General features: G+C 45.6%; 1 protein-coding gene across 4 annotated transcripts in view; it reads left to right on the plus strand.

Moving 5' to 3' along the window:
• The window catches only part of LOXHD1 (lipoxygenase homology PLAT domains 1), a 183,328-nt gene that overhangs the window by 162,683 nt on the left and 5,986 nt on the right, over positions 1 to 14,659 (plus strand). For all 4 annotated transcript variants that reach the window (XM_064378976.1, XM_012440784.2, XM_012440785.2 and 1 more), the window contains 3 exons: positions 6,409 to 6,579; positions 12,544 to 12,676; positions 13,970 to 14,128. In XM_064378976.1, coding sequence (XP_064235046.1) covers positions 6,409 to 6,579; positions 12,544 to 12,676; positions 13,970 to 14,128 — 463 coding nt within the window. The remainder of the gene's footprint in view (positions 1 to 6,408; positions 6,580 to 12,543; positions 12,677 to 13,969; positions 14,129 to 14,659) is intronic.

Genomic DNA, 14,659 nt, shown 5'->3' on the forward strand with positions numbered 1-14,659 from the left:
TTTTGCCTATTCAGTAGTTCGTTTTCAGTGAAAAATTTTAAACATGCACAAAAGTGAAGGAAATAGTATAATGAACTTCCTCATAGCCATCACCCAAGTTCAAGAATTATAAATTATTGATTCATAATTGAATCAATTATTGATTATTGAACTATCAAATTTGAACTATTGAAATTTGTCACATCAGCTTTACTTTTCATACTATTTTTTCTTTCTTCTTTTTGGTTGCTGGGGGATATAAAATCAAATCCTAAACTTCATGTCATTTCACCCCAAACATAGTTAGTGTGTTTCTCTTTTTAAAATAAACCTTTTCCAACAAAATTACACCACCATTATCATACTTAACAATGATTTATTTGTATTGTTCAATTTCCACTCCATAGCAAATTTTCCCAATACTATGTAGTATGTAAATTTTCTTAATATTGTATATGGAATACATGGAAAACATGTAAATTTCCTCAGTACTGTATACTGAGTAAGTTTGTGAGGAATACAATGTATTGAGGAAATGCTGTTTATTGATGTAATATAAAGTACACAGAAGTCTCATTCTTATTGGTGCTAACATTGAATACTGGATACAGGGACTGCCAGCCTGATTACTCCATTATAAAGTTGCCTCATAACTCTTCATCTAATGGACTCATCCAGTGATGATCAATTAGGGTTACAAATGGTGATTTTCTAATTCTATCATTTCTTATCCACTTAGTAGCTAGAATTTTTCTGTTAAAAAAGTCCCTTAGGCTCTTTGATTACCATGAAATATAGTTCATAGAGGAAAATCAAGATAAATGATTAATTCTCCATATTTCCAATTACCCAGATAGCTTTTACAATACTGAACAAATTACAACCAGAGTATTTATTTTGTAATTTATCTTGTTCTTCTTGCCTTCTTTGGTTAAATTAAGGCCCTGGGAAAGAAAGAATTTAGGTGTTTTCTTTTGAAAAATATAAATTCATAGAAATATTAGGTTGGTGCAAAAATAATTGCAGTTTTTGCCAAAACCTCAGTGACTTTTGCACCAGCCAATATAAAGAACCTCAGAAATCATCTGTTTCAATCCCCACATTCTACAAGTAAGAATACTGAGGTATGGCGATATTATGATATTATGTGTTCAGTTTGGTGGACATGCTGAGATTGCAACCCAATCTGCCAGATCCCAGAGTATTGCTCTGGGTGGCCTCTTAGATAATGTGTGTGCAAAAGTGTCTGTGGAAAGATAATAGCTAGATTCTCATAATAATTCACAGATAGGGCTCTATTATGGTTCCATATCTTACTTCAAACCATTTATTGATCTTACTGAAGAAATGTGAGTTACTTAGATGAATCCTTAGCTTGCCAAAGATTATTTTCAAGGAAGGAGTTGCTTGGTGAAGAAAATTATCTTCCTACCTGAGGAGAATTTTTAGTGGTTTGTGCTGGAGCAAAGAATTGACAGTTCGCTTCAGAAAGTAAAAACAGTTGATCAGTTCTATGTTTATTGAATGCTAAGTCCATATCACTGTGATACAGCTAAGAGGTCTTAAGACATGATTCTCATTCCCTAAAATCTAACTAGAGAAGTCAGGCATACACATAAAAACAGCCACAAGAGTTAAGGCATAGTCATGACCTGAATAGCAGAGATTTCTCAAGATGTCTGTGCTCATGACCAAGAGAATGTACAAGCAGAAAAGGCTGTGAGCCTGGGGATTTTAGAGGGCCTTGCAGAGTAAGTGAGATCTAAATTGTCCAAAGGACAACAGGCAGGTATTTAAGGCAAGAGAATAGCTGAGTGCCATAATGAGGAGAGAGGAAATGCCAAAGAAATGCTTAAATCCATCTCACTGGGACAGGGGATTTGTAAAAGGGCTCTTCCTTATTGAGGTGAGAGATAAGGTGTTGGAGTCAGGCTGAAGAAGACTCTAAATATGTAAACACAGAGTTGAGCCCTTTGGTCCCATCAGATTGGAAAGCCACTGGGGAACCACAGGCAGGTGATAGCATGATGAACTCTAGGGAGCAGCTGCCAGTCTCACTCCCATCCAGAGACTGCCATCTCTTGCCTTACCTCACACTTGTTCAGAGTTTCTAAGCCTTTTTCTTAAAGTAAACTTTCAAAAACTTGGGATAAAATAATAATTCTACTAGTACAGGCCATAACTCCCTGGTAGGGCTTCAAATTCTTTTTTCCAGCCACTCCTAAAACTTCACCATTGGTGCCATTCTTCCCTATTCAATAATAGTGCACACCCATGCATGCAATAAACATTTATTAACTAATATGCCAAGCACTGTTCTAGGCACTGAAACACAGAGGTGGACAGGTTCTCTTCTCCTGAGAACAGAACAGAACAGAAAAGACTTCTGTTCTCATGGGGCTTACAACCTAGTGGAGGAAGACAAACTATACAATATATGAGAAAACAGAAACAAACATTTCAGATTGCGAAGTGGGTATATATCATGATTGACGGCAAGTAATTGGGGATTAGGAAGCTTCTGCAAATAGGGTTGTTAACAAAGGCTTTCTCAAAGACAGAACATTTGATCTGACACCTCAGTGATGACATGGTGTTGATATTCAGAGCCTGGGGAGTATAGTTCCAAACAGACAGAATGGCAGATGCAAAGTTTCTAAGACAACAAAGGGCTTCACGTATCAAGGGGTAAAAAGAAGGCCAGTGTAGGTGGAACAGAATAAGTGAAGTTGTGAATAGTATGAAATAAAATCAGAGGAGTGGAAAACGACCAGATCATGTCAATCCTAATACTCCTTAGTGAGCAGTTTGTATTTTATTCTGACAGTGATGGGAAGCCATTGGGGGTTTTTATATGGAGAAGTGACAAAATCTGATTTATCATTTTAAAAGAGCACTATGATGCAAGTGGAAGGATATTATAGTGTTGTGTACAGAAGTAAAAGTCTGGATACCAACTAATTACCTATCAACAAAGACAAGATAAATAATTTGGTGACATGTGCATACAATGAAATATCAGGCAACTATGAAAAAGAATGAGTCAGTATTTATATTCTGATATAGTTTGTCTGTGAATAAAAGGTGTCAAACAGTGTGGAGTGTTTGCTACTTTATGTAAAAAAAAAAAAAAAGTAGAACCCTAAAAGAGAAGACTTTGTAAAGCAATGGATTCTTTCTTTGTTAATTTCAGATGTTCCTTCTTGGCCCACCAACATGCTTTGGCTCTGTGTTCCCGCACAAATCCACCTTGAATTGTAATAATCTCAAGGTGTCAAAGAGGGTACCAGATGAAGATAATTGAATTATGGAGGCAGTTTCCCCCATGCTGTTCTTGTGATAGTGAGTGAGTTCTCACAAGATCTGATGGTTTCATAAGGGACTTCCCCCTTCGTTTGGCAATCATTCTCTCTCCTGCCACCCTGTGAAGAAATATGGTCCGCCATAATTGTAAGTTTCCTAAGGCCTCCCCAGCCATGCAGAACTGTGAGTCAATTAAACCTCTTTTCTTTTATAAATTACCCAGTCTTGGGTATTTCTTCATAGCAGCATAAGAATAAGCTAATACATCTGCCAAGGCCAGGTAGGACATCTACCATGTAGCTAGTGCTGGCCACTTGGTTAGTCATGCTGTACCTGTGAGTCCATTTACCCATCTACTATCCTGCTGTCATCACCAGCAAAAACCAGACATATGATATCAGCCTGCCAGAACCATCTGTTCCCAGTTGCATGTTTGATAGGTTCTTAGTGGGAGAAAGTCATGGTAAGATCCTTGTCGATCACATCCAAAATTTCCAAATCAAGGCAATTAAGTGAGCATCAAGCACAAAGCTCATAGAAGGAGTTTCTTTGAAGAATTTTAATTTGAAAATTGTGGATGGGGTGAGAAAATGGCAATTTTTGAGAGGACAGGGCAGGGGGGCCACAGTGGGAAGAGAGGCAGCCTGCCACTGAGCCCCAGGGCAACCTGGGCTAGACAGGCTCCTATTCCGGTTGTCTTCATCCATGCAGTAAAGGCAATGGATTATATGTGGATAAATGTAAAGCCATCCCAGAATCCACCCTTCCCCTCAGCTCGCTGCTTTTCTCAGTCACCACCTTGCCTGGAGCCCAGGAAGTATAATTCTGTACTGAAAACTCCGTAGGGTATAGAGCATGATGAATGGTACATTCCAGCAACAGAAACAATCTCATGATGGCTCATGTCTCCAGGTAATGTCATCATCCTTCTCCACTAGAATACTCATGCTCACACTCATGCATGCAATCACATGTTCAGACTTCCCATTGAGTTCCTTTTACTGTGATTCTGTAGAAAGACCCCCCTGACTCTGGTCCTGATACATTAAACCGGTCCTGATACATTAAACCAGTAGTTCTCAAGGTGTCACTCTAGAACCAGCAGCATTGGCCTCACCTGGGAGCTAGTTAGAGATGGGCATTCTTGGACCCCACCACAAACCTACTGAATTTTAACAATAAATTTAAAATTCTGGGACTGGGCTCAATAACGTATAGTTTAACCAGCCCTCCAGTGACAGTGATACAGGCCCAGGTTCTCAGCCTTGGCTACACATTGGGATCACCTGAAGAGCCTTAATGACTACTAATGCCTGGGTTCCACTCCAGAGGTCTATATCAATCAAACTATGTAAGAGCTGGATAGTAGAATCTCTGTGCATCTGTGTGTCTGTGTCTGTCTCATACACACACACACACACACAAAGAGAGAGTGAAGATGAATGGTGGGAGGAGGACAAAAAGTCTCTTCTACCTGGACACCTTTCAATAGAATCAGCAACTTATCACCTTTTTCTCTGCCTTCCTCTTTACCTGTCTCTTCCTTCCTATGCTCCACTCCAGAAGTGTTTGAGCACTGCTTCAGTACGTCTTCCCTGCCTCATTTCCAGACTGAATATATTAAGGCTTACTATGTAGTTTAATCTTGGAAAGCCAGCAGTTGTACTGGAAGCGGAAGGTCTTATCTTCATGACACTATCAGGAAGCATCTCAGAAAGCAACCATTTTGCATACTTACCAGTGGAATTGGCCCTAATGTAGAAAAACAGAAAGATTAATTGAGTTAAAAAAAACAAATTTATTGTTAAAATAACTTACCAATGTTTAACTCAACAGAAGTGTTTTAAAATTTAGCTTAACTGTATTGGTGCTGTTTTCTACTTCAGTGAAAAGCTGTGTTTACAAAACATAAGAAATACTTTTTCAACCTGGAATGATGCTATATTAGGACCGCTGTGTATTCCTTGCTGAGCCTTAACATGTGTCCCTTGTGATCTGGGTGACCTGGAAGTGTGTGTCCATCTTTTTGTGTCTCTTTGTGCTTTAAGACTCTTGGAGTTTCCTTGTGTACATATAATAAGCAACAAGTCACCTGGGATTCCTCCTGCATGGGGTCCTTTGGTTTTAAGAGTTCTCAAGGACTTTGAAGAGAAGAGAGTAACTGAACCAGTGCATGGTGTAAAGAGCATGCAGCTGTCACATGCATGCTATTTACACTGTGATGCAAGCGCACATCAATTCATATTTGATAGCTGTGCTATGGTGGGCACACTGCCCAGGGAAGGCCTGCCAATTACAACAGGGGCAGCTATGTGTTCAGTATCAGCAACATACCCAAAAGAAACAGCAGCTTTGGATTTGTTCTATGATTGTTGAACAACCAAGTCATGACACATTCATTCATTCAGCATTCATTGATCAACTGCTACTTGCCAGCCGTTATGCTAGGCATGAAAGAAACTAAAACAAGTAAGACCTACTCCCTGCCCCCAAGAGCTCGTGGCCTGGAGAATGAGACACATGTAAATACTGACAACACGAGGTGGTCAGGGTGTGGCCAAGGCAGATACATGGGGCTACAGGAGCATGGAGAACACCTGATGCAGGCCTAGTGGGTGATCAGGGAACATCAGGGAAGGCTTCCTGGAGGAGTTGCCACCTGAACTGATTCTGGAAGGATAATGAGCATGGACTAGGTAAATGCTGGTGTCAGGAAGTAATAGAAGTCATCCTTCATCTTAGTGAACACCAGAAAGTTCCATTTTGGGTCAGAGATCTCAATTATGCATCTAATGAAAGCATAAGGTCTCTCACTGGTAAAATGTTCACATATAATTACAGCACAATTTCTTGGGGTCATGGACCCCAAGAAAGTTCCATACACAGATCCTCTAGGGTTCATGAACCCCAGGTTAACGGCTTTACAGAGAACTGTCTCCTCTGCTCCAGAGGAACCCTTCGAGACCACCGAATCCAACCCCTCACTTTATCAACAAGGAGATCAAGGCCCAAAGAAGACAGAGGACTTGCCCAGGGACACACAGCCAGTGGGTTGTTGGGGTGTAAAGTCTGAAAGGGGAGGAAGGGCACGTCCGGCTTCCAGTCCCCATGATGTCTTTTCCACAGGGATATTTCCTGGCTGGCATCTGAGCTATGTTGACGTGAAGGACAACTCCCGCGACGAGACCTTCCGCTTCCAGTGCGACTGCTGGCTCTCCAAGAGTGAGGGTGATGGGCAGACGGTCCGTGACTTTGCCTGTGCCAACAACAAGATCAATGATGAGCTGGAAGAGACCAGTATGTGGGGGAGAGCACTGGCTCCAGAGGGAGGCAGGGAATGGTGCTGGAATAAGAAGATGCTGTTCCAGCTGGAGGGGGGTCAGATGCCCGATGCAGGGGCTAATACAGAGAGATGCATGAGGAAACATCCTAAATGTTGCTTGGTGAAACTGGAACTGCTAAGAGACACTGATGCCAGCTCATGGCTCAGAATCACAGGGACTAATTAGGTAGCAGGAAAACCCACTGGGGACAAGCTGACCCTGACCTGAAGGCTGGGCTGTGTGGTTTGGTGTGGAGTCCTCTCTAGTTTATTTTTATATCGTGGATATCATCCAACTGATGCCTGTGGCAACAGCTGCCTAATCAACGCTTCCTAGAAACAGAATGCAGGGGAAGCCAGTATCTCCAGGAGCGGCTTTCCTTTTGTCCCTTCCTCAGGGGATATTTAAAGGGGAATAGTAATTGATCCTGAGGGGATGGCAAACAAAACCTAGGGAGATGTGCCTTTCATAGATGCCAGTGTCTGGGACCAACAGATTAAAAGAGGCTTGTCCAAGACAGAGCCTCATGTAAGAAATGGATTTTTCCAACCTTAGTTATTAAGGCAACACTAATTTCAGTAAAAGGTAAACCTCTAAATCTCAGTGTCTTTGCACAACAAAACATATTTTTCACTCCTATAGTACCCACTCCAGTACGTGCATTTGGTGGGAAGTCTTCCCTGGAATGATTTAGGGACCCAAGCTCCTTCTGTGTCTCAGTCATTTCCAACATGTGGCTTCCATGTTTTCTGCAGATAGGAAAAGAGCATGGAGAAGGCACATTCCCCTAATAGAACTCACATCCTATTAATGCAAACTAGGCATGTGGTGCCACCAGATGCAAGGGCACCTGGGAAATGTAGTCCCTGGCTGGACAGTCCCTTCCAGGGGACCACTGTAGACTATGGAAAGGAAGCCACTCACCAACACTCATCTCTACCATTCCATCCAAACTGCCCAATGATGAGATTAGCTGCCTTGAGAGGTAGTGAGCATTGTGTCCCTGGGAGTATTCAAACACGGGCCAAACACCCATTTATCAAGAATTTCTGTATGAGGATTCCTGCCCTAACTCAGAAGGTAGACTCCCAACTTGTATAATTACACTCTGAGAAGTTATTGAGTGCCTAGTTTTATTGTAGATGCTATGAATAATGCATATTACTTTGTGAACTCTAGTTTATTTGTATTGACCTTTGCACATGCATTAGTCTCTCAATATATCCAAAAGCTCCCACAGATTAGGGATAGCATCACTCATGTATGTAGCCCTCTGCAGCTCTGCAGGCCTTGGGGATCAATAGGTGCTCAGTTAGTTGGTGCTGAGTGAATGGAAGAAAATGCAGTCCTTGTCCTTACAAGCTCTCAGTCTAATTCAAGGGAAACCTTAAGACCCTTACACAAGTGCCATGATGAGCAATAGAGATTCCTCAGACCATTGGTGTCCAGGGAAGGAGAGATTTGTAATGCTTGGAGCGTAATCACTGAGTCTCCTTCACAGATTCCCTGCCAAACCTCTGCTAAAATCTGTGAGATTTGGGTTAGCAGAGAGATTGTAGAGGGGAGGTGACCCTTGTGTCAGTTCCAGAAGGATGTGTGCATGCTCTAGACAAGAGGGCAGTGACACACAGCCAGGAGAGGGCCTGAATCAATCTCTCTTTACTGGGAGGCTGCAGAGAATAGAGTGACGCCATCTGGACTGCTCATGAGGGAACAGGTAGCCACACCTGTGTCCTCAGATTGAGGTTTGCCCTGGAGGCAGTCATGGGTGCAGCTTGAGCCAGGCATCCCAACCCTCAGCTACTTTCATTTAACCATGTGACAAACTCTTATTGAGCACCCGCAAGGGTCAGGCCCTGCTCTGACCTCTGGGGACACGCCAATTAATTAAACAGGGGCCCTGCCCTCATGGCACTTACATTCTGACATCACTGACCTCAAGGCATCTCTGGACACTCAGTGCGTGAGGACAAACACCCTCTTGTACTTGAACAGAGCTTTATAGGGGTGAAAGCACTCCACACCCATGTTCTCAATAGGTCTTTGCAATTCTACTCCATGAAATAGAGGGGGTGCAAATTCACATCTCTGTGTCATGGATAAGGCAAACAAAACCCCAGAAAGGTTAAGTGACACTTTGAAGGCCCCCTGCACCGCCCCAAGATGTCTTGTCCTTATTAGTCCTGGCTGGTACTCCAGACTAATCGATTGCACCATCTCATTTAGCCTCCCGTTCTCTACCTTCATCCAACTCTTGTTGACAATTCTAGAAGCTTCTCCCTGCCCTCTGCAACCATCTGCCTCTGCAGGTGATTCCAGTGTGCAGCCAAAGCTGAAAACTTGGCAATCTTTAAATAATACTAACATCTGGGTCCCACTCCCAGAGATTCTATTGTAATTGATCCAGGGTAAGTCCAGGACAGTAAGATCACATGCACATGTGTATACATACATGCTTGTGTACACACGTGTGCACGCACACACACACACACACACACACACCTGGAAGGACAAAACATCTCTCTCTGGGACATCCTCTGGCAGGGCCAATGTCTTCCTCTCTGCAACCCTCCTGCTCCCTGTGCTCCCACTCCCTATGCTCCCACTCTTGAGGCCTTTTAAGGCTGCCCAGTCAGGCTTATATGCAGCATTTTCAGCCCAAATAACAGTCCAGTTTGTGAGTCAGCTCCCCAGGGATGGAACAGTCACTGCTTGCTTCACTAGGCAGTTCAGCTAGAAAATCCATCTTCATATTTATGTTATTGGAGCATCCATCCTTTGGTAGTCCCAACGGAGTCAAACAGAAAATTTCAGGAGTGGTCAGGACTCTTGGTCGTATGTGCCTGAAACCCAGTCCTAAGCTGGCTCCAGCAAAAGGGAGTGTATTGGCTCCCAGAACTTGGAAGTCTTGGGTGGCTCTAGCCGAGACTTGGCTGTCTCCAGAGGCTCCAGTGGTCTCAGTATGTCTCTTTCTCTCTTCTCCTCTCAACTGTTTCCTCCCATGCATTAACTTTGTTTTAGTAGAGACTCTCTCCATAGTGGAAGTCGGCTGCTAGCAACTCCAACCCCATACCATTCCAGCTTAACATCCTCCATGGAAGGGAAGAGAGCATCTCCCTGAGGAGGATTCTGATTGGCCAGGCCCAGGACTCTCTGCCCCATCCACTGATTGGCTAGGCACCATTCTCAGCTGGTAGGAGCTCCCCAGCATAAACAATGGTCCTGTAACATAAGGCAGTAAAACCCAAATGCCCACTAGAAGCCCAACTATACTCCTAGGATTTCTTCATGGCAATCATGTGCCCCAGCAGTTCTTGTCTCAAGACTAAACACCTGTTTATTCTGCAGCTCCTTGAAGAATGTGACATTGGATCTTCCCTGCATCCTGCCCCTTTCCCTCTCAGTACATCCTGTATCACTCACTTGTTGCCCTCTGCAGATGCCATGCCCAGGATAAAGGCAAGATTTCGAAGGGGATCTGCTTACTCCTCTCCTGTCTTGCCTTTCAAACTACCACCCATGCCTCCTAAGCCCACAGTAGCTTTACTGGTACCCCCTTTATGCTGGTGACTTCCATGTGCTTCTTCCTTTGCAAGTCTGCCAAGCGCCTTCCTCCAGTGGGGCTTGTCCTTGGGTATGCTGGCCCCACAGGAGATCTCTGTTAGATGGGGCTCATCACTTTTACCTGCTCTGAACATTCAAGTGCCTGATCCTCTTTTCGTCTGTTCCTTCTCAGCAACCTGTGAACAAAGTTGGGAGTCATGCCTTCTACATTTTTAACAAGCCGCTTCATATGTGAAAGAAAGCAAGGTGAAAATATGCTGATTGAAGCTTCCTCTCAAAAGACCACCGATGCAACTAGCAACATTTGTTTCTAATCTAACTAAATGTCCTTATTTACAAACCTTAGTTCTCTACCTTATCCTTAGGATGACTAGGAAAGAATTCATTTCAATCCGTGTAGGACACCCCACCTGCATCATCTCTCACACCTCCTACTTGAGTTCATCGTGGTGATATGCAGGTTCCCAGTGCTCCCTGCCTCCCTCACTGATGCTGACAAACCATTTCCCTAAGCACACCTAGGATCCCTCTTTGAATTCACCGGTGCCTGTTTGCAGAACAGACCATCGCCTCCCGTGGGAAAGCAGAAGGCAGGGTACAGCTCCCCTTGCTAGGACGGCTTTGAGTCCCTGGGCTGAAATCTGTCCTGGGCTGCAGAGCCCCTCTCTGCTGCAGAAAGGATGTGCTCTCTGTGGATCTCTTCTCTATCAATCAGAGGCTGCCTGTCTCTTTGCCTAGATTCACTCTATTTGTTTCAGGTAGCAGAGATTTCTCCTTGAGACAAGTTACTAAGGCAAAAGTGTGGCTGAGGGGCTGGGATTGGTGCTACATTGAACCTCAGGGATGGCCATCTCTCCTCTTCACATGTCTCTGAGATAAAGGCACAGAAACAGAGCCACCTCTTTGGATCCAGAATCCCAGACCGTCAATCATTCAGGTACTGCAGCAAGGAGTCTATGTCTGGGGATACTCCAGCCAGACACTTACTGTGTCCTCCAGGGTGCCAGCTCCATCCCTGGCGTGGTCCCTAGGGAGTGAGTCTGGATCACATGCAACACTCCCTCAGGTATCTTGGCTTATGCTCTTTTCTCTGCCTGGAACATTCTTCCATTTTCTGCTGATTGTAATCAAGGCTCTTCTTTAGGGGCAAGCTCAAATGTCACCTCCTTCATGAAGCTTTCTGTGATTAGCTCAATCACTCATTTATTCATTCGGTAAACATTTATTGAGGGTCTACTATGTGCCAGGCACTGTTCTAGGCACTTGAGAATCTATCAATGAACAAAATGAAGACCCCTGCCCTCATGGAGCTTATATTTAAGTAGGAGGGGAGACATAATAATAACAATAAAGCAATGAATAAATAAGCTACGTAGCATATTAGAAGGTGCTAAGGACAAGAGAAAACAATGGAGCAAGGTAAGGCAGGCCAGGAGTGCAAGGGGATCAGGTTGCAATTTTAATTAGAGTGGTTGGATAGACATCTCTGAGACATGACTTTTGAGTAAGAACGAGAAGATGAGCCAGTGAGCCAAGCCACTATGGGTGGGGGAGGGAGAGGAAAAGAGGGAAGCACTTCAGGCAGAAAGACAGCATTGCAGAGCTCTAAGTCAAGAGCACACCTACGTGCTCTGGGTGCAGCTAGGAGGCAGGGTGGCTGGAGTGAGCAAGAGAGAAAGTACCAGGACCTGAAGTGGGAGAGGAAATAGGGAGCCAGGTTTTCGTCTCACCCCATAGTACTTTGGCTCTTTTTTGCAAGGTTATCTACCACATTCTGTCATATGGTACACTCAGTGTTTGTATCTGGGGCTAGAGATTGAGTTCTAGGGTCACCCAGGGTCTAGTCCAGTCCTGGCACTTGGCATCTACTTAACCAATGTTGGAGGAGTGCATGCCATTGCAGACACAATCGAGGGAGCAGAAGGGTGGGATGGAGTGACACAGACAGGATTCGAGTGGGACTGCGTGCTGGAGCAAATGCAAGGGTCTTCTGGGTGCTTTGCCTGCCTGGGTCTTTCCCCTTTGCTTTTGCAGTGGGCCCCCCTTCTTCTCCCTTGTCAGCACTGATCTACAGGGATCTCGGCCCTGTAGCTGAGTGTTCAGCCCCACCTCCTGCCGCATTCCCAGTGGCTCCCATATTTGCTTGCAAAGAGGTTGCTACTATAAATAAAATGAGAGTGTTCGCTGTAGCCCCAGAATCCAGGCAGGTTCTACCTACAACGCCTCAATCGTGGTGATTTTAACCTGCCTCTCCCACCCCCAGGCTGTGGCCTAAGATCAAATGAAGGACCAGAGGCCGTTGCCCTCTTGCTCTTGCCCTGATGATGGGCACTGCTTCCCCTGTGCTGACCCTCCCCCACCTCCTCCATTACAGCCTACGAGATCGTCATAGAAACGGGCAACGGAGGCGAAACCAGGGAGAACGTCTGGCTCATCCTGGAGGGCAGGAAGAACCGATCCAAAGAGTTTCTCGTGGAAAATTCTTCTAGGCAGCGGGCCTTTAGGAAGTAGGAAGGGGAGGCCCACCAGGAAGTGGGGAGGGGGGTGGCTAGGTAAGGGAGGGCCCCAAGAATCTCCCCCTTAGGTGGGAGCCATAGGTACACAAATGGGCCTAACAAGCAAGTACTTAGCACCTACTGTGTGCCAATCCTGTGCAAGCACCCAGGGGCTAAAGAGGCAGTGGTGAAAGGGAAAGCATGGGACTGCATTTAATAGGAGCCCACCCTGTGGCCAGACAGTGCTACTCACTGGAAACGTTGCCCCACACCTGTGTGGATAAGGACCACACCTCCCTCCATCAGAGCCACCTCTGAACTGCTCGGATGCCCACTCCATCTCCCCACTCCCTCCAGGACTGCTGAGACAGCCCCCACCTCCCCCTTAACTCCACTACATCTTTCTCTTAGTCCATTCTGGCTGCTGTAACAGAATACGTCAGACTGGTAGCTTGGAAACAACAGAAATGTATTTCTCACAGTTCTAGAGGCTGGGGGTCCACGCCCAAGTCACCAGCAAATCTGGTGTCTGGTGAGGGCCCGCCTCCTGGTTCATAGCCATCTTCTCACTGTGTCCTCGCATGGCAGAAGAGGGAGGAAGCTCTCCGGGGCCCCTTTTATCAGGGTATCAATCCCATTCATGAGGGCTCAGCTCTCATGACCCAATCACCTCTCAGAGGCCCTACCTCCAAACACCATCACACTGGAGAATAGGTTTCAACATAAAATTTTAGGGAGCTGGGACACAGACATTCCATTTGTAGCAAGCTTTTCTTCAAATCTCTACATCAGGATGAAGTCTGGGCTCCTTAGACTGGCGCCTACATACCCCCACAGACTGCCTTCACCCCTGCCTTCTCCATCAGCTTTTCCCTCCCTGAACCCAAACTCCTCCCAAGCCAACATTCTCCCAGAAATATCTGCACCTCCACACCCCACTATTTCTACCCATGACTTTGCTAAGACATGTCTGTTTCAGAGGACTCTTCCCTTCCCCTCCTCCCTCTGCTAAGTCCAGCCACCCCCCCACATCTCCATCCTGCATAACGATGTTACCATTCTTTGGTGCTGGGGCCAGGCAGCTAGTGGGGCTTTTTCATTGTGATTGTCTTGGTCCCAAACTGAACTGAACCCCTCAAAGCCCCCAGGACTGCCATGAGGTCTTGCTTGCCATCCCATCCCTGTTCCCTGGCCCAGTGCCTGGAATGCAGCAGGCCCCCGACAAATGCTTACCTGCTTCGGTGGGCATAGGACCTGCTTTGGTAGGCATAGGCAGCTCACAGACCACACCTTTGTTTCCTGCAGGGGGACCACAGACACGTTCGAGTTTGACAGCATCTACTTGGGGGACATTGCCTCCCTCTGTGTGGGCCACCTCGCCAGGGAAGACCGGTTCATCCCCAAGAGGGAGCTCGCCTGGCATGTCAAGACCATCACTATCACTGAGATGGAGTACGGCAATGTGTATGTACCGAGCTCCTCCCCAAGGAAGCGTCACTCCCTCAGCATGGGGCAGGGACTGAACTGGACCATGGGGAAGAGAGCAGGGTGTGAGGAGATGTCTTCTTCAAGGTCAAGATTGCCCCATTCAGGAGGCCTAGAAGGCAGGGAGAGAAGAGACAGCTGCATGGTTCTGAAGCTATCTGGACTGCACATCTACTGCCAGAGGCAGAGGAGTGGGCCAGATAACCTTGGCTGCATCTAGCCTTTGAATCTAGGTATGCTTCCCAGGAAGAATACTGAGAAAGTCAAACAGTGCCAGAGAGGAGACGTTTCTTGCCTTCCCCTTCCCTCACTCTATAATGACAAAGAAACAGCTTTGAAGCCTGCCGTTTTCACAGTCATAGAGAAAACCCACCATCCATGTGGGCAGATTAGGGACCAGAGACAAGCTGGAGTAATCCAGTGGTCCACCTGCCTCCCAGTACCCCAGATAAGGGGCTTTGCATTCTCCCCTCAGAGCCTTCTGGAGACTCAGGCATTTCTGGAAGATTA

This window comes from Aotus nancymaae, unplaced genomic scaffold (genome assembly GCF_030222135.1).
Source record: "Aotus nancymaae isolate 86718 unplaced genomic scaffold, 86718_ANA_hifiasm-v0.15.2.pri h1tg000020l, whole genome shotgun sequence".
Taxonomy (NCBI): Eukaryota; Metazoa; Chordata; class Mammalia; order Primates; family Aotidae; genus Aotus; species Aotus nancymaae.